At 47.3% G+C, this 23,981-nt stretch overlaps 1 protein-coding gene and 1 long non-coding RNA gene across 2 annotated transcripts in view; one reads left to right on the forward strand and one right to left on the reverse strand.

Annotated features, from left to right (window-relative positions):
* Window positions 1–23,981, reverse strand: part of LOC148383787 (RNA binding protein fox-1 homolog 3-like) — a 145,203-nt gene that overhangs the window by 75,983 nt on the left and 45,239 nt on the right. Inside the window, exon 3 of the mRNA XM_088356846.1 lies at window positions 16,735–16,837. Coding sequence (XP_088212972.1) covers window positions 16,735–16,837 — 103 coding nt within the window. The remainder of the gene's footprint in view (window positions 1–16,734; window positions 16,838–23,981) is intronic.
* Window positions 5,968–8,852, forward strand: LOC148383789 (uncharacterized). The gene is made up of 3 exons (XR_015853238.1): window positions 5,968–6,019; window positions 7,303–7,420; window positions 7,499–8,852. It is a non-coding gene; the product is annotated as an uncharacterized LOC148383789 (long non-coding RNA).

The raw sequence follows: 23,981 nt of genomic DNA on the forward strand, positions 1-23,981 counted from the left end.
CACGGTGAGAGTCAGGAGAGTCATAATGGCGGCACGTTTCACAGCAAAAGCGCCACTGTCGTTAAATCAATAAGTCATTAGCTTTAATGGGATAAGCACTCGCAAAACTAATTGAAAACAGCTCCATTGACTCTCACCACGCGCCCCAATAAAAAGCCAACACCACTCAGGTTTGGGTGCTGCTGCTGGTGGAGCAGCAACAACAACAACAACAACAACAACAGCAGCGCAACAAGAGTCAACAGTTGCCAAGGAAACGTAGGCATTCATCGCAAGTCTTTTGACTTGATGAAGCAGCATGTGGCTTATCAGCCAAAATTATCCGTGTGCGCCCTGTTATATAAATATAGCAAATATAGCCCTTTAAACACTATGTTAAGAAAAAAGTCAGTCTGGGGGGATTTCAGCTTGTTGACACAATGACGAGCGTCACATTTACGACGTATTGATTTATATTAGCCTAAAGATGAAAGAAAAAAAAAGCCGTCTGGCCCGGCACCAGCGTCTGTGTTAGCGGGTGAAGGAGTCGCTATTAACCACCAAGCAAATTGAATGTGCAAAAGCCAAATATAAACCTTGGCATAGCAAGCCCTTAATCAGAGATGGATTCTTATCGGCAAGCGAGCGAGCGCTGCAGAAGTGGACATGTCGCTCACCCCCTTGCTCCTTCTTATCATGTTCCAAAGGCAACGAGGCAAAGGCACAATTTCTTCTTACTTGGTGGAGAACGCCCGGCAGATATGATCTGGACTTTACTTTCAACAGCTTCAAAACGGAGATAACTTGAAAAGTGCTTCAACGAGAGCACATTTAGTGCACTCGTATCAGTGTGAGCATGTTAATAATGCTAAGCTACAACTACCGCTAGCTGCTAGCCAGAGAAAAAGCTGAAACGTTTTTATATAATTAAAGGATATCTAAGTCGTAACTGAGGTTGGGTCAACATTGAAGGGATATGTTTGCTGTGATAAAAGAAGAAATTCATAGTTCAGCAAGTTTGTTTGACGTCTTTGCGTAGAGGAGAGGGTTACTTGAGGCCTTGAATGCTAAGCTACAGCTAATGTGAGCCAGATAAAGTGAAATGTTGTACTTGTTAAAGAAAAAATACATTAAAAGTTACTGAGGTTTGGTTGACACCTTAACTCATTCACTGCCATCGACGAGAATAGACATCAAATATCACATTGTACGTTATAAGTTACGAGGTTTGGTTGACACCCTAACTCATTCACTACCATTGACGAGAATAGACGTCAAATATTACGTTGTACTGGTAATGAAGGAGTTCAATAATACGGAGGGGGAAAAAGTGTACCATACTGCTTTTGGGGTTGCATTCAGTCCGGGAAAACCTCAAATGGTTTTGATGGTAAATGTTTGTCCCTCGAGTACTTTTCTATCCATCACTGCAGAAGCTTTTTCGTCTAATTACCTGAAAGTGATATTCCGTATACAGTCAGAGAAATATTGCGTCTGCCCTCCGAGTTGTGCGTGAAAGGCACAGGCTGATCAACGATGGGTAAAAGTTGAAATTTTTCAAGGCGACGTCTCTGAGGGGAGCCTGGCGCAGGTGAGGCGGCAAGGTGCTTTGCGTAAAGCGCGCCATTTCCCGGCCGTCTGTCTGCGGCGCTAATTTGATTAGCGACTGATTAAAGCCTCCCTAATGCAGTCAGCGCCGCGCCACGCTAATGTAATAGAATCACTTACGGCTAAAACAGGTTAGCTTAATTGGCGGGAGGCGCGATGTGGGATTTGCATTAAATTATTTATTTGCGACGCGGGGCGACTCGCAATTCCATTACGCGCATTAGCCGCTTGCGCAGACAATTTAGCCGCCGTGCATCGTTCAAGGATACCAAAACAAGTCGGAAGTAACTGCCAGTTTTTAGGTATTTATTTTAACAGCAGAAAAGGGAGCTGATCGCCGCGTGCCCTTCCAGATACCGGCAAAAGTTTACTTATCTCCCGACACATCGGAAATAGTGAAGTGTCGCGGGAGAGGCTCGACATTAGCATTTTTCTCATGGACGTTATCGTAGTTGGAGATCAGGCAACGCTATGCTACAAATGTGCTACGTATCACAAAACCAACAACGCTGTCAAGTGCTGGCCACGGCGAATCTTGAGGGAACCTACTCGGAAAAATTACACCAATGTAAGAAGGGGAAAGTAATACGAAAAGGGAGGATATGAAAATATGAATGGGGGAAATAAAAAATAATAATTGAGGAAAAGTGAAAGAAATATCAAAAAACATTTCAAACAATCAAAATAAATGACAGAACTAAAACAAATTAAATAGGGGAAACAATTGTTTGTTGCCATTCTTCTCTTCATGTGTTCATCCTTGCATAGTACATTCATTCATTCATTCATTCATTCATTCATTCATTCATTCACTTGTGGGTCGGTGCCGGAGGCCCGCCCCCTGTCGGCTAATCTTGGGCGGCGTCCGGACAGCACGCGTCTTGGCCGCTTAAGCTAACGGCTAACCTCGTTATCAGATGCCTCTGACGCGTGTCTACACTTAACTTAATGAGTCGGTGTTGGGATAACGTCGGTTTCAATATTTCAACGGCCCGACGTCGCGTCCCTTCCACTTACTTTGCAACTGTGATCTTTTGAGAGATCACTATTGTTTTTATTGTGTTTTAATTTTTTGATGAGGGGGTGAGAGTTCAACCCTCTCAAGTAGAGAATTCTCTCTGTTGCAGTTTTTTCTGTTTCTACAGTTTAAGTTATTTCTCTTTCTACTTTTTGCCTGCTGCCTTTTTGACAGTTTCTGTGTCTTCTGTTTGTGACCTTCTCAAGTGGAGAATTCTCTCTCTGTTTGTTTCTGTTTTTCTACAGTTTTAGTTATTTCTCTTTCTACTTCTTCTTTCTTGCTGCCTTTTTGACAGTTTCTGTGTCTACTGTTTGAGTTTTCTACTTTTCTGTTTCTATCTGTTTCTTGTAAAACACTTTGGAGGATTTGTGTTCTATCCAGTTCTCTTGCTACTTTTTATCCGCTTACTGTGCTCTGTGTTTGTACGGTTTGTATTTGGAGGCTTCTAATGGCCGTCAGCTTATTGAAGTCCCAAAATGGATGGGGGCCGTGATTGCGTTTTCCCGAGCGCGGCTCGGCGAATCAAAAATTCCCAACGACGTAATGGAATGAAGGAGGCAAGGAAATATCGATGAGAGAGACGGAACAGAATTTCCGCACCGCTCTGATGTCGCCGCCAATCATCCGTTTATTTGCGTACGCCGTGTAAAGATTAACCTTCATTTTCATCAGTTCAGGAAATAAATTCATCAGTCAAGCTCAAGCACATCGTCAGATATCAAAAATGTATTTCATCATCTTACATGAATGTATATCATCAATGTTCATTCTGCAGCAGCTCTCCAGCTCTGCTAATAAATATTTACACTTTTTTTCTCTGTTTATCTGAATGATCAAACAACATTTGCATTCATGTGACTTTGAGACTGAATTATTAATGACATCATTGATTGCATCCATAAACACGCTACTGCAATGCCATTAAAAAAAATAATGATTTGCTATGTCAAGAAATCACACATAAGTTAGCCCAAAATATTTGGCAAAAAATACATATAAATCAGTAAAGTATTTGTCAGGAAATACACAAATGCTAGAAAAACTTAAAAACATTTGAGCCAATATGGCAGTAGAAGTTTTGTCTGCTTGGAAGGCACAGACAAATGAACAGCAGATTTTCTGCAAGGTCCTGCCAACTATTTGTAAACTCCACATGAAAAAGCAAAAGCGACTCCTCTCACTTCCATCTTCCCTGCCGTCACCTGACCCCCCTCACCCCCCTCTCAGTAATCACCCCCGCCCCCGTCCCCTCCGTCCCTGCTTCCTCGCGTGGCTGGCTGCGTCTCACCCAGCCAGAGTGCATAAATCCGCCCCTCTTGACACTTGCAATCAACAAGGGCCGAAGTGAAGCGTGCGTAATGGCCGCTTAAGACGGGGGCGCGGGGGTGCGCCACGATTTACGGCAACAATTATAGCCCCCGCACCGGGAGAAACCCGAAGGCGGCCGGGGGTTGATCAGGAAGAAGGCTGAGACGGTGAGAAGGGGGGGGGGGGGGGGTTGCGGCCCGGGTATTTTCCGGAATCCGTACGATGAAATGCGAGGGAATCCGTGAGAAAAGGGGGGTTACACAAGGAGAATCATCAACGCGTTACTCAAATGTCCCTCGCATCAGAATAACGTCGCTGTATTTCACACGTTTGGCTGACCCCCGACATGGATCCTGCCGCCGGACGCCCCAGACGTGGTTTTAATCAACGCGACCTTTTAAAAGCCGTTAATTCTCCAGCCGTTAATTCTCCTGCCAGGAGTTTGCCGTTCTTGCAAATTCCATCTTGTGCTGACAGAATTTTTTTACCAATCAAAGGTGTGTTCAAATGCTCACAGTCGCTAGCAAATGATATCAATTTAGTGAGACCCAAAAATGGCACCGTAGTAGCTATTAGAATGAGCTAGCTAACCAATCAAATGCTAGCAACTACCAACAACAACAAAGAATCAAAAAGCAACAGTGTGAAGTCACAACTTGTCCACTCCTCCGATTTTAGCTAACGTGTCTCTGCTTTGGCAATAAATAATCCCATTTTCTCATCCGTTGATTCAAATGAAGCAACAGAATTTACATCCCTGACACTTGGAGGCCGACTTGTTAATGACATCATCGATTGCTAACTTGCAACCGAGCTTGACTGCCATTAAGACGCCATCCGAGCAAATTTTCCGTACATCCGGAGTTTGCTAACGAGAGCGGCGGCTGTCAAAACATTAGCTACACTTCACACACTAACTTGAGTCAAATCCAGAATGCTCAAAATACTTGACAAAAATAGAGAAATTGACAAAACTAGACAGTCTAAAAATTAGCATAAAACAATAAACATTTCACATCAAGTCTAGCCAATCAAATGCGTCCACATCAGTGATTCGACCAATCAAGTTGTATCAAATGCTAACGCCTCGTCCTCAGCCACAACAATCAGCCATGAACTTCCCTCCGCTGCCGCTCCGATTTGCAATTTGCAGCCGAGTGAAATCAAATTGCTGCCAATTAGCATTCCAATGAGCAAATTCATTTAGCGTCGGCGCAAACAATATCGCACCGCACACTTTCAAACCTCACCTATTTTTTATTGTTGTTCTTTTTTAATCTCCCTAACGTCCCAAATTGAATTACTGCACTGAGAGGTGTGCGTGCAAAGAGTCGCTCGGCCATTAGTTCTTTCATCAGGATTTGCCGAAAACAAAGTTAAGAAAACTTTACAGCGGCGAAGGGAACGAGTAATTAGACATGAAAAATATTCCCGATAATCAAATCACATTTTGTACGCCGGGCTTTGAAATGATATTAATTCAGTTCATATTCTCTCGCTCGCTCGCTCGCTCTCTCGTGCGTGTGCGTGAAATGCGTCGCCGTGACGCGGGTCCCCGGAGAGCGGATAGGAATCTAATTAAGTAAGATCAATACCAGTGTGAATTTTCTCTGTCTTTTGCAGCAGTGCGGCGACTCGCCGTCTCATTTGTCTGACTCGCCAAATCTGTGCAAATGTTTCTCTTAGAAGGTCGCTCGCTCTCTCGCTAGATGGGCTACATACGCGCTAAAAAAGAAAAATATACACGCCGGCTTCGACGGGCCCCCGACGAGCCCGCTCGAAGGCTTAGCGGCTAATTAACGCAAACATGCTCAGGCTGTTGGTGTTTAACGCGCTGTGAACTCGCCACCACTCTTAATGTGTTTGGAAATGTGCAACATTACCATCAAAATATTAACATTTGAATCGTATGGACGGTGTTCAACTTTGAAATGACTGCTAGCTAACTTTTTTCCCCCCTACATTACCGTAGGGGGAAAAAAGTGCACGGCTATGAATAGCGTTTGTACAAACTTTCCGTTTCTTTCCTGGTCCCTTTTTTAGGATGAATCATCGGCATGGATGATGTTATCCAATCAGAGCAAAGCAGCCTCTCAGAGACAGGAAGTAAGAGCGCTTCTGCTAATCGACGACATTCCAGCTCGACTCGCTGCCAGGAAACGCTGACTCGGCACCTAAAATGAAGATGAGCCAAATGTCCCACGTTTTTCCCGCCACCGAGCGTTACGTTAATTAGTGGCGTCGTGGCTCGTAAATCCGACCGGCTTTAAAATAATGTAGTGAAATCATATTTGGCATGTGCGTTAAAAGGATTCCTTTGATGAAGTGACCTGTCGTGTGAGGGGAGAGTGAAACGGGGACAACGCTCATAAATCCCACCGCACCTAAAGCCGGCGCCGCCGTCCGTCAGCCGCCGGATTCGGGTCCCCGGACGCACATTCTGGCCGTCATAAATTTGCGGCGGGTGAGACGGCGGGCCCGCCCCCCGTCAAGTGACAGCGAGCGCCATCCCCTCGGGTCGGGCTTTATATTAGCCGCCACCCTCCTCCGGGTTCTGACCGATTTGGTTGGGGGATTCCGACGCTGACACTTTATTGACGGGAGGCGCTGCTCCGACCAAATTACAGCCGCCTCAAAGTCCCACAATATATATGTTGTTTTAATTCCGTATGTGCGTGTGCGCCTCATTATGGGATGGCAAGGGGCACGTCGCCCACCCATTTCGCACGGCTCCCACCAGACAGCGAACTGCTAAAGCGTTTGGCTACCTTAATAGCTAGCAACAATTTATTAATTGACATCCAGGCACCTCAATTTTCCTCAAATTCGAACCGGTTGAGGTGTATGTAAAAGCGTTAAAATAAAATGATGGGATTATTTATTCAGTGACAAAATGCAACCAAAATCCGATCACCCAAACGCATCCATCAAGTGAGGACCAACAATAATTAGAGGCACCTTTACAAAAGACCCCCCCACACACACACACACACACACACACACACAAAACTATCCCCACCCGCCCGTCGCCGCTGTTAAGAGCCTCTTGAGCGAGCGCTTGTGTGCATTCAGCACATTTGGGCCCGGCTGGATATTGGAAATGTCAGGACATTTACTCTTGCTTATGCGCGCCACCACTGAGCTGCCGTAGCGTCGTCGCTGGCGTAACCCCGCATGTATTATTCATGGTAGACGTGCCCTACTCGACACGCTCGGTGTTCCGTAAACGCGTTAAATTATGAAGGCGCTACCCCAAACTTTTCCGCATTGTTGCCCAAACAATGCCAATTTCGTTTTGCCAAGAATGTCTCAAATTTCTTGCTAAAGACGGCTTGCTCGCCTCGTCCTAGTACATGTAGCAAGGGTTAAATCATGGATGTGTGTTACAGTGACAGGCCACAAGGGGCAGCGGGTGGTGGGCGGCACCGGTAAGGATTGCACAAACCACAACCCCACAACGTCACCTGTCTGACACAAAACTGTGTCGCGGTCCCGATTGCTCATGAGGTAACAAACCCGTGTGAGTGATATTGGAGTCAACTTCATCTGATTTTTTTTTCTTTTTTTAATTTAACATGTGGTAAGGTTAAGGTGAAGACCAAGGACGTGTACTTCAGGTTCGAGACGCTTAACAGCGGTTAGCGTTTTGTGAAAAATGATGAACATCCTGTTGATGTCAAGTGCCGTGAGCTGCGGTCTTCAAGGACGACGCCCCCTTTCGCACTCTTAATGGGCCACGGCGGCGGCCTTGCCTGAAGCGCGAGAGCGACGGCAACAATGAAGAAAGCATCCTTTCACCTCCGCAACCGTCTCGCTAAAGAAAAGTCTGAGGTGCTGAAAGGCAGCACACTTTCCATCACGGCAGCCATATGTTAATCCGTTATTTCAGCCAGCACCGTTTGACTCTTCACCCAAAAGGACCAGGATGGAGGACCTAAAAGTTGGCGACTCCATTTGGAAACTGAATACCTAAGAACCCTATATATATATGTAAAAAACTAATCCTCACCCCCCGTGGGTGGTCTCTTTTTCCCTTCAAGCTCGGGTCCTCTACCAGAGGCCTGGGAGCTTAAGGGTTCTACGCAGTATCTTTGCTGTTCCTAGTACTGCACTTTTCTGGACTGAGATGTCAGATGTTTTTCCTGGGATCTGTTTCAGCCACTCCTCCAGTTTGGGGGTTACTGCCCCTTGTGCTCCAATGACCACAGGTACCACTGAAGTCTTCACTCTCCAGGCCTTCTCCAGCTCTTCTCTGAGCCCTTGATATTTCTCAAGTTTCTCATGTTCCTTTTTCCTAATGTTACCATCATTTGGGATGGCTATGTCAACCACAACGGCTTTCCTCTGCTCTTTGTCCACCACCATAATGTCCGGTTGGTTCGCCATTACCATTCTGTCTGTCTGGATCTGGAAGTCCCAGAGGATCTTGGCTTGGTCATTCTCTACCACCTTTGGAGGTGTTTCCCACTTGGATCTTGGGACTTCCAGTCCATACTCTGCACAGATGTTCCTGTACACTATTCCAGCTACTTGGTTATGGCGCTCCATGTATGCTTTACCTGCCAGCATCTTACACCCTGCAGTTATGTGCTGGATTGTCTCAGGACCTTCTTTGCACAATCTGCACCTGGGGTCTTGTCTGGTGTGGTAGATTTGGGCCTCTATTGCTCTGGTGCTCAAGGCCTGTTCTTGTGCAGCCAGGATCAGTGCCTCTGTGCTGTCCTTCAGACCAGCTCTTTCTAGCCATTGGTAGGATTTCTGGATATCAGCCACTTCAGCTATGTTACGGTGGTACATCCCATGTAGGGGCTTGTCCTCCCATGATGGTCCCTCCAGCACCTCATCTTCCTTTGATGGGCGAGATATATATATATATATATACATACACATATATGCATTTATGCAATGATGTGTATGCATCTACAATATATACCCGGTACGTCATGTGATCGGAATACGCCGGGCTCAACCTTTGATAAGTCTCGCATACATTAGCTAACGTGCCAGCCCAGACTTGAATATGCTGCAGTCGGCCTTGACACGTCACAGATAACCTTAATAGGGTGGCTGTAATCTGGGGCCATCTGCTGAGCGTGTGGTGCCGCGGCGCCAGCGTTTCCTAATCGCGGCCACGCTCGTCACGTTGATGGAGAAATTTGATGAACGCCGCCCATTTGGGCGGAATTCCGTCGAGTCAGGGCTCCCAGATGAGGAACGGGGGCGGGGATGGGAGATGTTGGAGGTCACGGCGTTAACAAATGTCGTCTCATCACAATTAAAATACCTCGCAGATGATTTCATTAGCGGCGAATGGAGACGTTGTTGGACTTTTGATTGATTTTTGGGGAGGCGGGACAGGATGATTGTTGGATTTTTCTGTTGTGAACGTTCGCTCTTTTGACTCTTAATGAGTGGCGCAACTTCACGGCAAGAAATTCATCGACGTGCCGTCAACTTGCCGGTTGATGAAAATCTTGTTGGCCGCACATTCCGACTGACGTTATTAATGTGTCTCATTCCTGTGTGACCTCCATCAAGGTAAAAGTAATTTAGTACAAAAGTGCTAAATTTTGCATAGGGCTCCAAACCAAAACCTTAGCTTGAAAACCAAATTTTAATCCTGACTTGGAACCCAAAGCTAGGCTTCAAACCCCCAAACTTGAAACCCTACCTTGACAATAAATAGCAGCTCTTTACGCCTACTCGTAGCTTGTTTTCTCTTTGACGATGTTGCTATCAGATCTTGATTAAGTCATCTTTTTGCCCCGCCCTCCAACTCGTCCTGCGGGCGACCCCGGCGGACTTTGAAGCGTGTCGCTGCTAAGCGAGGTCGACAGGCCGCCAGATGAAAGTCTTGTCATTCATTTGCCTCTGACAATCTGCGTATGCTAATCCTCCAGCGCCTTTTGCTCAATTTAGAGGACCGGCCCGCCGGGTGCGTACTCCAAGACTCCCGAAGGGCCATTTAGTGAGGGGGAGGGGGAGTCGGTGTCCCGAATCAGGCGAGGTCCTGGCTGGGCTTCAATGCAAATGTCTGACATTGAGCGCAAATGGAAAGTGGCAAACTATAGCGGAACCTTGAACCTTAATATGCCGGGCCCCCAAAGTGGTACCGTTTGGCATTTAAACCTTAATAAGCCACACGTGACTTTAATATGTAAGCTTCATATACTGTAGCACATCATGCATTAATATGTCCCCTAATTATGCCACATGCGGCATTAGTATGCCACACGTAACCTTAACACGTCGCCTTAATATGCCACGCCCCCAAAAGCGGTGCCATTTAAACATTAATAAGCAAGCGCAATATGCCATATGTGGTGTCGTTTAAGCCTTAACAAGCCGAATAGAAATATTGGACGTATTATCGTTGTGCCTTTGAGAGGCGGAGCTTGACGAGATTGGGTGTGCCCATTTTGGTTGCAATTTACTGTTTGATAAACGGCTACGACTGCGGCTCTCCTTTAGCCACCTGTTCACGGAAAGTGCAGTTTAACTGTGTTCAAGTTTGACAATGCCGTGTTTGAAGTCTTCCTCCAAAAGTGCTTTGAGATGACGAATCAACTCCGGATGGCGGCGAGCATTGAATGGCGCCGCCAAGGTCGAGTGTCCGTCACCTGGCAACCGAGCGGCACGTGGGAAAGGCGCGTCGATGGAATCTGCCCGCCTTTGAGCGGCACAGACGCGCCGTTAGCTTGGCGAGTATTCAGCCGGGCTATTTAGAGAGCAATAATTGCGCCGTATTGGATTCGCCTTGGATGGATTTCACCCAGGCCACCGATACGTTCAATAGTGGACGCCCGCGTAGATCAATGCCAAATCCATCCGGCTCCGCATCTGGCTTATTGCTTGCTGCTGTTGTTTTCCAGCAAGAAGGGGCACAAAAGATGGAGAACATCTGCTCGGCCGCAACCGATCCCGACAGCAGTAACCTCAAAAATAATCATAAAAATGGAACAAAACAAGGTCGGCAAACGGCGAAGAAATGTGAGATCACCATAGGCTGCAGCTGCTCCTTGCTGGTTGCCAAAAAAGAAATAAACGGATTTATGTGGAGCAATGGTCCAAGGACCTCTTTCAAGATCAAAGAAGGAGAACTGTCGATTTACACCAATTGGGAAACAAGTCCAAAATGGATGAGCAAGGACGCATGGCAAAAAGACACCGTTCCATGTTGGCGTTCCGACGTAGGGACACCATTTTACGGCGTCGACGTTCGATCCCCGCTGCCCTTTAAAACATTGAGCCTCTCCGCACCACTGCCGCCACGCCTGATGAATACCGGCGGACGCTTATTGGCACACGAGACACTTTCACCAATAGGTCACCTGCTTGACCCCCACCGTTCGTTCATACGCAGCAACCCGACGGTCACACATTGATAGAAGACTAAAAGAGTGATACATCAACTTTTGAGAAAATTTAAGGGATTTGGCAGACTTAGACCACCATTGCATAGTTTCTGTATCCAGAAATCCTCATTGCCGTCTGAACCACCAAGATACACCCCCCTCTCCCCCATATTTTATTGCGGTCATAAAACTTGAAATCACTCTCCGACAATCTGACAAAAATGGAGTTCGCCTTCTCTACTTCTCGCAATGCTGCAAAAAACACCATGACATCATCAGCCACTGGTTGACCTCAACATGACTTTCATTGCATTAGTCTTGACTTTGAAGAAAAATCCGAAGTGGTAGTGGCGCACACGCAAATGCACACGGTGTGGCTCACATTTAGCAAGCGCCACCCACACAACACACATCGCCCAGGGCACCAAAGGCCACAACACAAACAAACTCATTTGTAACCTGACATACACACACACACACACACACATGCTCGCACACACACGCGCACAAGCAAAGCTAACACAACCCCCCGTGTGTTTATCACGGTCTCTCCGGGAGAAGGATCATAATGTCAGGCGTGTAGCCCTGGGCGATCTATACGTGTCGCCGTTGCCATATCTATTGATGCCATTTAGCCGGCGTGTTAGCCGCAGCGGCGGCACAGGTAAATGTCAAGAGTAGCGCCCGCTCGGCTCTTCCCAGCGCGTAATTGGACTCCCAGGTGTTGCCGGACTCTCAAGCGCGTCCGCGTGCCGGGGCTCAACTTCATTCAAAAACGACCAAAAAATATGAAGTATGAAACTTTACTGGACATATTTGATGAAATACAACAAATAGAAGTACAGAAGTTTATTTCCTGGAAATGTCCAACTTTTCATGAGAAATGTATTTTCATAAATATGATAAACGTTTTTTTTTTTTAACTTTTTAATCTGTCAATAAAGGAATTGTGTGCACTTTTGCTTGGTCTCTAACCCCAAACAAATATGGAGGGCTCGTGTAACGACAAATGACAAGCTTCACTTTGTCACAATAGCCAAGAAGCCCCCCACACACACACACACAAACACACACACTTCTTTGCGTACTTTGTGAGCCGAGGAAGAGCTGACTCTGCCATTTTTCTACCTCTTGAAAAAAAAACAGTAGCCGCTGTCAGGATGACAAATGAGGGGAAAGCGCGCATGGCGGTGCGGGCCCGAGCGGGCGATGGCGTTGTAGCAACCTGAACGCGCATTCGGCCGCTTCCTACTCCCCCCCCCCACACACACACCTCAACAATTACCAAAACGCTAGTGATTAGTGACGAAAATATATATTCAACTTTTTTGTAGGAAGTGTAAAACTTTTTTTCCCAGAATTACACTTTTTTTTCAGGAATATGTCATTTTACATAAATATTTAATTTGTTTTCTGAAACTACTTGTTTTTGTGTAAATGTTTGAAGTTGTTAATTTGACATACGGGTCACAAATTTATTGTTCGCATTTTTTGTTTCAAACTAACAGTTGGATATGTCTCAGTTAAGAGCGTAAAAACCCGACAAGCGAGTTTGCCGTTTCTGTTCCGTCCTTGACGCGCTCACTCTCTCATCCTCCTTTTGTTGCTGTTGAAGCTTTTGTTGGCTTTTGCTTACGGCGACAAAGTCCCGCAGGCATCTTGCAGATAAGAGTCGCAAAAGGCGGCCGTGGAGGAGCTCGGCAAACTTACTGCGCCGGATCAATTACAACGCAATTACAATGGGACAGAAATACAAGCCGGGCCGAGCTTCTGTCTGCACCGATCCCAAAAGATAAGATGTTGAGGGATGGTCCCCGGGAACGTCGCCCAGATGTCAATAAACTTTCCCTTGTCTTCGTCGGGGAGGCCGGGGCGACGGCATCGGACATTGCTGGGCGGGAAAGACAAATTGGGGGTGGGGGGGGTCAGCAGTTTCTAAAAATATTTTTGAAAAAATCAGTCAACAGGAGATTGACTGATGTGACTTAGCAGGATGCTAACCCTGCTTAACTCTGTGAATTGAAGAAAGAGCTACTTGGCGTTAGCGCTGCGGCAGCTTCGTCTGCTGTCATTTAGCGACATGCTAACTCAGAAATCAAAATAGCCTAACACCTGTTTGGAACCTGAATTTGAAACCTTGTACAAAATCCCAACTGAGGCTTGAAAGGCGGGTGACGTTCCTGAGATGTGTGGTAGAAGCACAGCGGCAGCATCGACCGCTGTCAGTTAGCAGCATGCTAAAGAGTGTATTAGGGATTAGAGGGGATTAGCGCTATCAGATCACTGGAGGGTTATCAGCGGTGGCGGCAACATAGAGCTGGCGCACCCCCACCGCCTCTCGCGCACCACGGTAGCCGCCCGGTGACCGACCGCAGGCTCCCCGACGTCCTCACCACGTCCGCTTATTAACCCATTAAAGCGGGGCAATTTACGAGTTTGGAGAAACAATTAAAGGCTGTGATTTTTATTAGCGGCGTGACGGTGCGCCTCCCCGCTCAACACCGGCAAAGTTAAAACCCCTGCCGGCCGACCCCACTCGGAATATTACCGTGATTTAGGATGCAAACGCAGCGTGCGTTAAGAGCTCGCAGATTTTATTCTAAGCGCGCCCCGACACAAAACCAATTTAGCAGCCATTGATCGCTTTTCACGCAATTAGATTTCCATTGATGGGAAAAAGTACAAGCCCGCTTGGATGAGGGTCCCCGGGGTGGATAGGGGTGGGGGTGCAGGGCTGCGTCGCCTTTGTGTTTTGCGCGTTTATTCGAGACGTCTGAGCGACCCCGACCGCGGACATCATGCAGCCGGCATGGCAAAGCGACAAAGCATCACGTAAAATATCCGTCACCACCGCTTTGTTTCTGCCAAGTCGACTCATTTTCCACATTGCGGAATATTGAGCATTTGTCAGGGCCGGTCGGGCCCGTTGGCGGCATCCCACCAATGGGGGTTTTGAAGGAGCACCCTTGGTGCAGCTCAATTGCACAAGGGTCAGTAAACATATTGTGGACCAACAGCCAAAAGTACTGGAACTCGGGTAGCAAGCAAATGAGGGCAAAAGTGGGCCTGAGCCGGCTGGCAGTTTTCGGGCCCACTTTGATTCCCCCGCGCTCCTCGAGCGACTACTTCATTATTCCGAGTATGCGGCGCGGGTGAAAGGGCGGTGAGTGGATTCAAGACATAAAAGGGGAACACGGAATGCCATTAATGCCAAAGTAGGGAGTAATTCCCGCCGCGCTCCCAAAGGAAATCCGGCGCACGACCAAAGCCGGAGGATTTTGACAAATGCCTTCCTCGACAGCGGCAAAGGAGACAAATGTTACATTTAAAGAGAAATACTTAATTTCCGCTTTTGGTGACTCGCAGCAGATATCATTAATCAGCCGGAGGGGGGCGTGTTGTAGGGTGTGGGGGAGTTGTGTGATGGGGGGGCAAGTATGCTCAGTGAGCCCGCTAAGCGCCAGATGATCGCCTCCTTCCACTCAATCCATCAAGTGTGATTGGAGAAAGAAAAGGTTGGGAAAAAAAAGAGTAATTACTCGGGCGGCAGCGGTGGCGGCTCGTCGAGGTGTTCCCGCGACAAGTTGAAGCCCGTTTATCACACGTGACTTGACGCCCGACAAATAAGACACGCGAGTCAAGCGAAGGCAAAGTTGACTCTCAAATTAACGACTTTGAACGGGTTGGGCCGGGGAGGGGGGGGGGATATTATTAATAGCGACCCCTCCCCCCCTCAAAAAGTGAAAGTGGGGGGCGGGGCCGCCATTCAAGTTGATGTATGATCCCCGTTGGCCGAAGCGTGGCGGGTGATTGCAAAGTGACGCCTCTTTAAACGGTGTAATGAGCCGGAGAGGACGCCACCCCGTGGGAAAAAAAATGCTATCCGTCGCACCGCCACCTCGAGACTCGATTTTTGTTATTTTATAGAACAATTCAACTGGAAAGTCCTCAAAGTGACGAAGACGGTCGACATAATTACGTAGGACCCGAACGATATGGATTGTTTTTTTTAAACCGATGCCAATTCCGATATTTGGCAGAATAAAATTATCTAATTGTTAAATTGAATACATAATCAAAGAGTAACTTTTCTTTGGTCCATTGAAGTCAAGTGTAAAATGGTTCCCTCGCCAAACGTCAACAGGCTAACAACGGACAGCGACTTGATATCGGAAATTGTCACATAATGGATGGCGGTGCCACTCGGAGCTACTTCAGTAGCAGAGAAGAAAGACGGCGCACTTCTTTGATATTTGTACTGTTAAATCAAAGGCGAGGGGTCGCCGAGGGATGGCCGCCATGTCGGTGACACGTTGGAGTGCGGCAACGACGAGCGCGTGCGGGCTTCCGGCAAGGAGAGCGAGACAATTAAATAGTGGCCGGCCGGCCGGTCTGCTGGCACTTTCTTCTCGGTGGCGTTTAAAATCAATTCATTCAGCGGACTGCTGACACAGCCTGGCCCGGAGAGCCCAGGATTTATGGCTCCCTCTAATGGGCATGCTCCGAAGCAAAGTCCTGCCGTCAGCACTTTCCCACCAGCGCCGCCAGCCAGCGAGCGGGCGACCCATCGTCCGCCGCGCTCCTTCGCCTCCCTCTGCGCCGACGGCTGCTCTTAAAGGCGCAGGAACGCCATTACGTCTGGTTGGCTGACATCATAGCAAGACGAGATTATTAAAGTCCGCACGGGGCGACAGACAAGACCTCAGCAAACCTTCAGGATATCAGAATGTCAGTGCTGACCCAAACGCACTCACAATTTGAGATCCACTCAAATTTTGAGTCATCGAGCATTATAAGTAACTTGTCGAAAGTCTTCCTCCCAAACGTGAGGATTGTCGTCGGGGGCGGCCAAAACGCAGCCTCCCGGCAACATGCGCTGGCGCCGCTCCGTCATTACGGAGGCAGGGCGGCGATGGCGGCAATAAGAGATAATTAGACCGCTTCCAAAACGATCGTTGCGACCCGCTCCCTATGAGAAGGCGAGCAAATGGAGGCGGAACCTCGCTGCCACCTGCTCCATGGCGCCGCCGAGGCCGGGCAGCAACGGGGGAACCGTGACGGCGAAGCAGCGCCCGCGGGCACGTGGCGCACATTAGCAACAATATGGCCACACACGGGGGGGCGGCGAAGCGCAGCCGTTACGAAAGCGCGGCCACCCGAGTGGGACTGTCGACGGGCGCTGGAAGACAAAATACTGCAGCAACATGACAAAATGATCCGTCACACTTTTACATTTAGCTATGTATTAAAATGAATTAATATCAACTAACAATTTTAATTTTATCACTGGCCAAAATCCAGTCACAAGTACTGTGACACGCACACTCGAAATATTTTAATTTGTTACGGACCAAAATTATAGATTTTGAGAGACCAAAATCCAGTCCCCCTTTGGAAATTTTCATCATACACAGTTTGTTTCTCAACACTTTGCGACACAATGGCAGGGTTTTTGGGGGTTCCTACCTGCCCAGCTGGGGGTCTCCATGTACAGGTAAAGATGGTCGGGCTGAGGCTGAGTCACTGAACTCTCAGCTGGTGCGTCGACCTCACGATGGGATGAAGAAGCCTGAAAACAGCCTAAGTTTAGTTGACTTCATAACAACACGTTAGCTCACTAGCTTAGCAATTGAAAGAATCGGATGCTAGCTGTCCATTAATTGAAATGATCATAAAGCGAGTCTGACTTTATTTTATTGGGCTGGGCAATATAGCCTTCATTAAAATCAGACATTTTTCCACCTATGAATTTGAAAAAAAAGAAAGCATTTGAGAGGGAGAGAGCTTGTTGCTGAACATAGCGCACGTGTCAGCATTCACGTGCACGCTGCTGGTGGTTTGGTTTTATTCTGCTGACTCGGGATGTCGGCGGTCCGCAGCCTGGCTCCGGCCCAGAAGTCCTGCCGCTGAACCGCGACTAAGAGAGCCAACGAAACATCGATTTCATCTCGGCAAAACTCTATGCTATACAAACACACACGCAAAAACACCCAGCATGCACCAAAGTAATTTGTCATTTATCAAAAGTAATTAAAAGCAATTCCGTTCCCACCGCTTGATTGGGGATTGACTAATTGTCGAGCAAGGGGGATAAATAAAAGAGGGCCGAGATGAATTTTGCAGGAGGAACGGCTAAAAAAAGGAGGGGCCAGACATCTGCCTCGACATGATTAGCAAACACGTGCGCGTACACCGTCAACCCACAGGCGCTAAATAATATATTAGTGCTAGCATATTGACCGGCAAGCTTAAAAGGCTGCGCGGAAGCCAAAGCGGTGACGCGAGGTGATGCTTGCCACCGCGTGCGCTAAAAAGTCACATCGCTGCGCTCGGATAGCAACAAAGCCAACAAAGTCCGCTTCGGGGCCGCTAACAACCTTCGGAAGGCCCCATCGGCTTCCGTCAATTGGGAATTAAAATGTCAAGATTGATTCCAAGCGAGGCGGGTTGAGGAGCGCGTGGTTTGACTTCTCTTCATTTGGTCCCATTCGATCGTTAGCAGACGGGGGAAAAAAAAAGTCAAACGGAGGCGGCTGACATACGATGGCCACTAGGGGGCCCAGTCTCGCTTTCACACAGGTAAAAGTAAAATCTTCCAACGGAATTTGGTGCGCTGCTTCCGAAGGACGAATGGCTTAACTTTGGATCCAAATCAGCAAACAGCAAATGTAATGGACTTCTTCTCTAAACATGTTCCAAAATGTCCTTGCAAGTCAGATGAGCGGCGCAAGGATGAACGGATTAACTTTTGATCAAGATCAGCTAACAAGAAAATTCAGCGACATTCCTCCGAGACTTATTCAATGATAGCTGTCGTACAAAAATGATCAGATTTTAAAACGCGACAGATATTGAACTGAATCTGCTGACATGTATGTGCCGCTTTTGGGAACAAGTCAAGGACGCACAAATTCACTTTTCAGCAGAAGAAATTTCTTTGACGTTGTTTCCGTCATTTTTTAAAGCTAACTCCAGATTTGTTTCTTAAAACATACGAAAAAAGACTTTCCGCACTCCAACCGATGACTTGCAACGGCGATGAAAAGCTAATCGATATTCCAGAAAATCAATTCTGAGCCCGCCGTTGTCGACATTTTTAGACCGTTTTTTTAAGGCCGCTCCATCAAATTGAAGAACAATAAAACCATCCAGAGGAGCACCGGGAGCAAATGCTTTTATCGCGACCGTCGACTCGTTACGTTCTCCAAGAAAATGGAAACCTGTTTATTGTGCGTGCGGCATTGTATGAATACTTGAATTGACTTGTTTGTCTTCATCTTCTTACTGCTTTACCATGTGCTTATTGATGCTTTAATTCTGCTCATTGATCCTTCCATGCCGCCAATTAGCACTTTATTTCTGCCGATTAATTAGTATCGATGGCTTACACCGAGCTTATTCTTGCGTTCGCTTTATCTGCGCTTGGCTTGGTCTGATTATTGCGTATTGGTTCTGCTTTTGGATGCTTTAAGTGAGCCACAGCTCGCTCACGTCGCCTCGTCTTCGGGGACGAGAGCCTCGAGGAGGCCCCGCGGAGCACTTCAAGCACGAAGTACACGACCGAACGGCGGAACGAGGGGAGGCCTCTTCCCCAAACGTTTACGAGGCCTCAAACACCTGACGACAGCCCTCGTCGCGTTTCGACTTGAATGCCAGAAATTCATCGTCCCATTCATTATTTTAATAGCAGTCATTTTTGGCGGCGTCCTCCCCCAAAGCGCTGATTTATGGCGGCGGCAGCGAGTGACAGGCAAACGGGATTTATCGGAATGTTTGCACCAGGTAGCCCGACGCCGTATTTCAGCCTTTCACTGACACGCCATTAAAAAGCGCCGCTGATTAAACAACCACTCTGCTCTCCCCACCCCCACCGAAAAAAAACCTGACAGCATTCATGTGGACAGGTTGGGGGGTGGGGGGATTGGACACACAATTTTTTTCATTAACCCAAATCTAGTTTGACCCCTGGTTTTAATAAATAAATAAAAATATCTTTTTTTTTGCACTGTTCAAAATTATTTTGCCCATTTGTTTTGAGTGTAATTCCACAGTCAACCACCAGATAGCAGCCAACTATTTGGCTTGACACTAAAGAGTGAAAATAGCTAGTGTTTCAAGATTGGTCTCCTTTTGAATACTAAATTCTCTTCAATCCTGCTTTTTATGCCCTCAGAAGGCAACAGCTTTGGGTTGATGTACATTTTGGTTTTATGGTTCATGTACATCTGCCGCAGTTTTGAGAGCTTTAAAAAGTTGATGAAAGACTCAAGTAAAAAGTCTTGAGTTTCTTGGCAGCCGACGTTTAACATCCAGCTGCACGTCTGGATGTTAAACTCCGCCGCCTCTAATTCACACTTTGGATTTTTTTTTTTTTTTTTGTGCAACTTGGCAAGTTCTCACTTCCACGGCACGCCGGCGCATTAAATCCCAGCTGGTTGTTGGGCACCCGCCCGACGCTCGCCTGTAGACGTGAAATTAAACGACCCACTTTGGACATTTGTGTACAAACGTGTTTCTGACTATTCACCATTCACCAATGTACATATGAAGAAAAGCATTTTCCTTTCCACAAAAAGACAGAATTGTCAAAGCAGTCGGCAAAATGAAGAACGGCGCTACTAAAATTCCAAATGATCATTCATTCATCTGTGTAACGTCATCACAAACGTGATGTACTGTAAAAAGTCAAATCTAGCACAGGAGCGCCGTCGAGCCCGCTTTACAAATATGAACCAAATGTCGCGGTACCGCCGCCAAAAATCCGCCGGCGCGCTTCAGCGAGTTAGCGCGAAGCCCTCCGAGACTCGGCGTGTTACAAAACTGCGCTGGAACCGACGCCGGCTCGCCAGATGACTAATTGCAATATTTTGTAACAAAGTCTCTGGCAGCACAGAGGATCGCTCGCCTCGCTTAGCGGGGACCCGTAGGCTCCGTCTTTTGCCGCACGGCCATTGGCCACCGACTACGCCGGCCTCTAATTGAGATGTTTTATGCGATTGGACCAGATCGCGTCAGTCAGCCTTGCACTTAATTGCGAGTGCTGCCAAGGGCTGGCGGCCGCGAAGTTGGCGGCCGCGAAGCTGACGGCAGCTGCCGCGCGGCTCGTCGAGGAAGAAAACGACTCTGCTTTCCATGTCTTGAACTGCTGGAACGCGCATATTCTCGCTCTGCCTGTAGGGGGTGTCAAAGAGCCCCTTTTTTCTTTCCTGACGAATGATCACCCACACTTACCTACATACAGACGATGAAAACTCAAATGTGGCTAGCATTCAAAATGGTTGCCTTAAAACAAAATGGCTGACTCAGACAGCTTTCTTGAGATTTTTGGGCGGCTCAATCAAATTTTATTTTGATGAGTCAAACCGAACTGTTCGACCCCTACCAAATTTCATGTGGCTGAGAGAACGTGCCATCAAACTATTCCCCAAATGTGTCATCATGTCATCGTTAGATTGGGCAGGTGCGGGTTAGCTGTGATTGGAAATCAATAGCCTTCCTGCTTCGCTTCTCAAAAGTTGAATCATAACTTGAAGATATGAAAGCGCCGGATGCGCACGTTCACATCAACATGTTCGTCTGCCACCAGAAGCTTCATGCGGACACTCGAGCATGTGCGATGTTGTAAGTATGCAGTAAATAAAAATTATGGCGCGCTGAAGCCTCCGTGCATCAACATGAAATATTTTCATGTCATCTGCCGGCTGAGGAAGGGGGCGGCGGCAACGTAGGGAGAAAAAAAAAAAGAACATCGAGAGCGGCATCCGGCGAGCCACGGTCGGCAAGAGCGATGGCGTCGCGACGGCCGTCGATACAGAAAGTCGGGCGTGAAAAAGTCGTCCATCAATGCGAATCATATTAACATGATAAAGGGCAGCTTGCAACGCCGGTTGAGCATTGATCCCGACGCCGGCGCTTTCCGCACGGTAAGGAATCGTGCGGCGCCTTCACCCAATGCAACGAGTTTATTCATTGAAGAATCCATCAAAAAATAGTGTGGTTTTAATCTCATAGTATTATAAATAATTTTGTAAATGTTATGGTTTTCAAAAATTCATTTCATATTTTTATTCCAGTAAGTTTTTTCTCTCTCTTCACCGAAAATTAAGATTGTTCTGGAAAAACGTTTTTTTTATAAACTTAAAACAATGAAATTATTATCCTAAAAGAGTAATAATTTCCTTTAAAAAAAAAAAAAAGAAGACTATTTACAAATGTGAATGGTCCTCTAAAAAATTGCATATGTCAGCCTGCAGGACAAAGAAAGGCCAGCTGGAGTATGCACACAAAGTCAACCCGGCAAGCAAGGTGATCCTCGTTAGCAACGTGTGGTTGTTGTTCTGGTGAAACCGAAACTAACACAAACGTAGAAAAGTTGAAATATTGCAAATTATCACAGTAAAATTCCAACGAGTTATACTATGTCAAATATCGAGCATTTGAGGTAACACGCAGAACATTTTTAGTTAAAAAAAAGAAAAAAGAGAAAAATAACTAGCGTGGTGAGCGTGGCGCGGCACACCTTGCTTAAATATGAACTAATTAAGTGTCAAAATGAAAGCGTTTCATCTTCATTAGCGTCCGACAAGCGGCCGACGAGGGAACATAATTGAGAGGCGCTGCGAGCTAATCGAAGGAACACGCGTCGCTCGCTATTCAAACGTGAAAACGCCGTTTAGCCCCAAGAAAGTGCCTGATTAGATTTCATGGAAGAGCCGAGCAAGCCGAGCGAGCGAGCCATGCCGGCGGTCAAAAGCGCTCTGACCGCAGCGTCGCTGACACAAACGTGCTGCCGCAAAATCAATTTGAACGGGACAAAATCACTTTTCACGTTTATGTGTAAGAGCAGCACCGTAGCTTAGATAGTCACGATAATCGTTTTCTACGGATTCCGGGTTGGAGTAACTGTAAGACAAATGCGCACTGCCGCATGCTAGCAACAAGCAAAAAATGCGCACATGCATTTTATTATCATTTCTGCCAGCATGTGAAACACTTGCTCATTTGCAACTGGACATTTTTCCCTTTTTGTCACAGGAGCAATTTGAAAAAGAGCTGATAAGATGGTGCGAGCAGCGACAGCGTGCCACTCAGCAGCCATCTTGCGGGAGCGCCTCAGGGCGCCTTATTAGGGCCCAACAACATCAACTAAAAACATCAGCATTTTTACCATTTCAGAATCTGTTCACAAATTGACTCCAGTTAGACATTATAAGATAAACAACAACTTCCACTTTAGCGAGTGACTAAGCCGTCAAATGAGTTTAGCAGCTCAACTCGGCTTTCAGCTGCACGCGCACAATCAGCAGCCGGGACTTGACAAAGCGTCGGTGCTCACCTTTTCAATGCGACTCGCTAAAAAACACGCAGGAAAAAACATTCCTTTTGGCCTGTCATTTACATCTCATGAATGCTGGAAGCCAAAAGAATTTCAAGTACAAAAGCAACAACACAAAGACATTTTATTTTTGAAAGGCACTTTTCAAGCTTCAAAGGCCGACAGGCCCAGAGGCCACTCGGCAAAAACCCGGCCTGACGAGTCTACGGCGAGGAAAAAAACAACCTCGACATTATCACTCGGCACCTGAGCGCAACACACGTATACGCTATTTTACATATTTACCGCTTGACTTTTTGGGGGTTGCGCTACATTATGCAGCCTGGGCACACTTTGGAGGAATCCTCCATCCTCAGCTCAGGAAATGACATCTAAGACATCAAAAACGTGGCAGGCTCTTAGTGTTTGTTTGCCTCCTGCTATACATTGTACATAAACATTTTATGCGGAATTTCACCTCAATATTGAAAGTGTGTGTGTGTGTGTGTGTGTGGGGGGGGGCAGCTGTTAGATAAAAGTGAAAGAGCCTATTTGATTAAAAAAATGGTTTAGTCTGGAAGGAACTGGTCAGCCACAAAAGGAAGTGTTGAAGAAAAAGCCAAATATGGTAAAGTGCAATCTAGAATCACTCGAAAAACTAAAGGTACCAAAAGTTGACACCAAGAAGAAAAATGAAAGAAAGATATGGACGGAATGAAATGAAGCAGACTTTCACTTCAGGAACAAAGAATCCACGCATTTTGAAGTAGACCAAAATGTTCCTCCAGTAGGAGGCGCACTTAACGAGCATCTCTGTCATCCGCCTCACTCGCGCCTGCGAGCCCCTCCAACCCCCGCCGGGTTAACTTCTTGGAGCCGCTAATGACGCGTATGATGGGCCGGCCCGGCGTCGTTTGGGCCGCATTAGCGGGACAAACAATCGTTGGAGGTGTCACTTGATAATGGCCCCCCCGACAAAATAAAAAAAGGTGGCGCTCGCAGACCCTTCGCTCTCGGCCGTAATTAATTGGGGGCGCTCTGCCCCAAAGATTTCCAATGGCGGCGCGAGGCGATGGCGGCGGAAGCCCTACGACATCATCGATCGCTAGCAAAGTGAGAAATGCGTCCGTGTCCGGCTCCACATCTTAATGGCGGCGCTATTGATGCTACCTGCCAAAACGGCCGCATATCGATGCCCGCGCACATCCACAATGAGCTCCGCGGGGGATAGCGGCCGCCCCGCGCCGTAAATAACGGGAGCCGCCGGCCGGGGGTCATCCCAGGATGACGGAGACGGTCTGGGTCGGATCCATATTCCTCAGGGTCGGAGCGGGTGGCAATTACGCCGGACGATTAGCTAAACGGGCCCGATTGGAGGAATTGGATTCGGCGCTGATGA

Source organism: Syngnathus floridae, chromosome 17 (genome assembly GCF_059516105.1).
Source record: "Syngnathus floridae isolate MCC-2025c chromosome 17, RoL_Sflo_1.0, whole genome shotgun sequence".
Lineage (NCBI taxonomy): Eukaryota > Metazoa > Chordata > Actinopteri > Syngnathiformes > Syngnathidae > Syngnathus > Syngnathus floridae.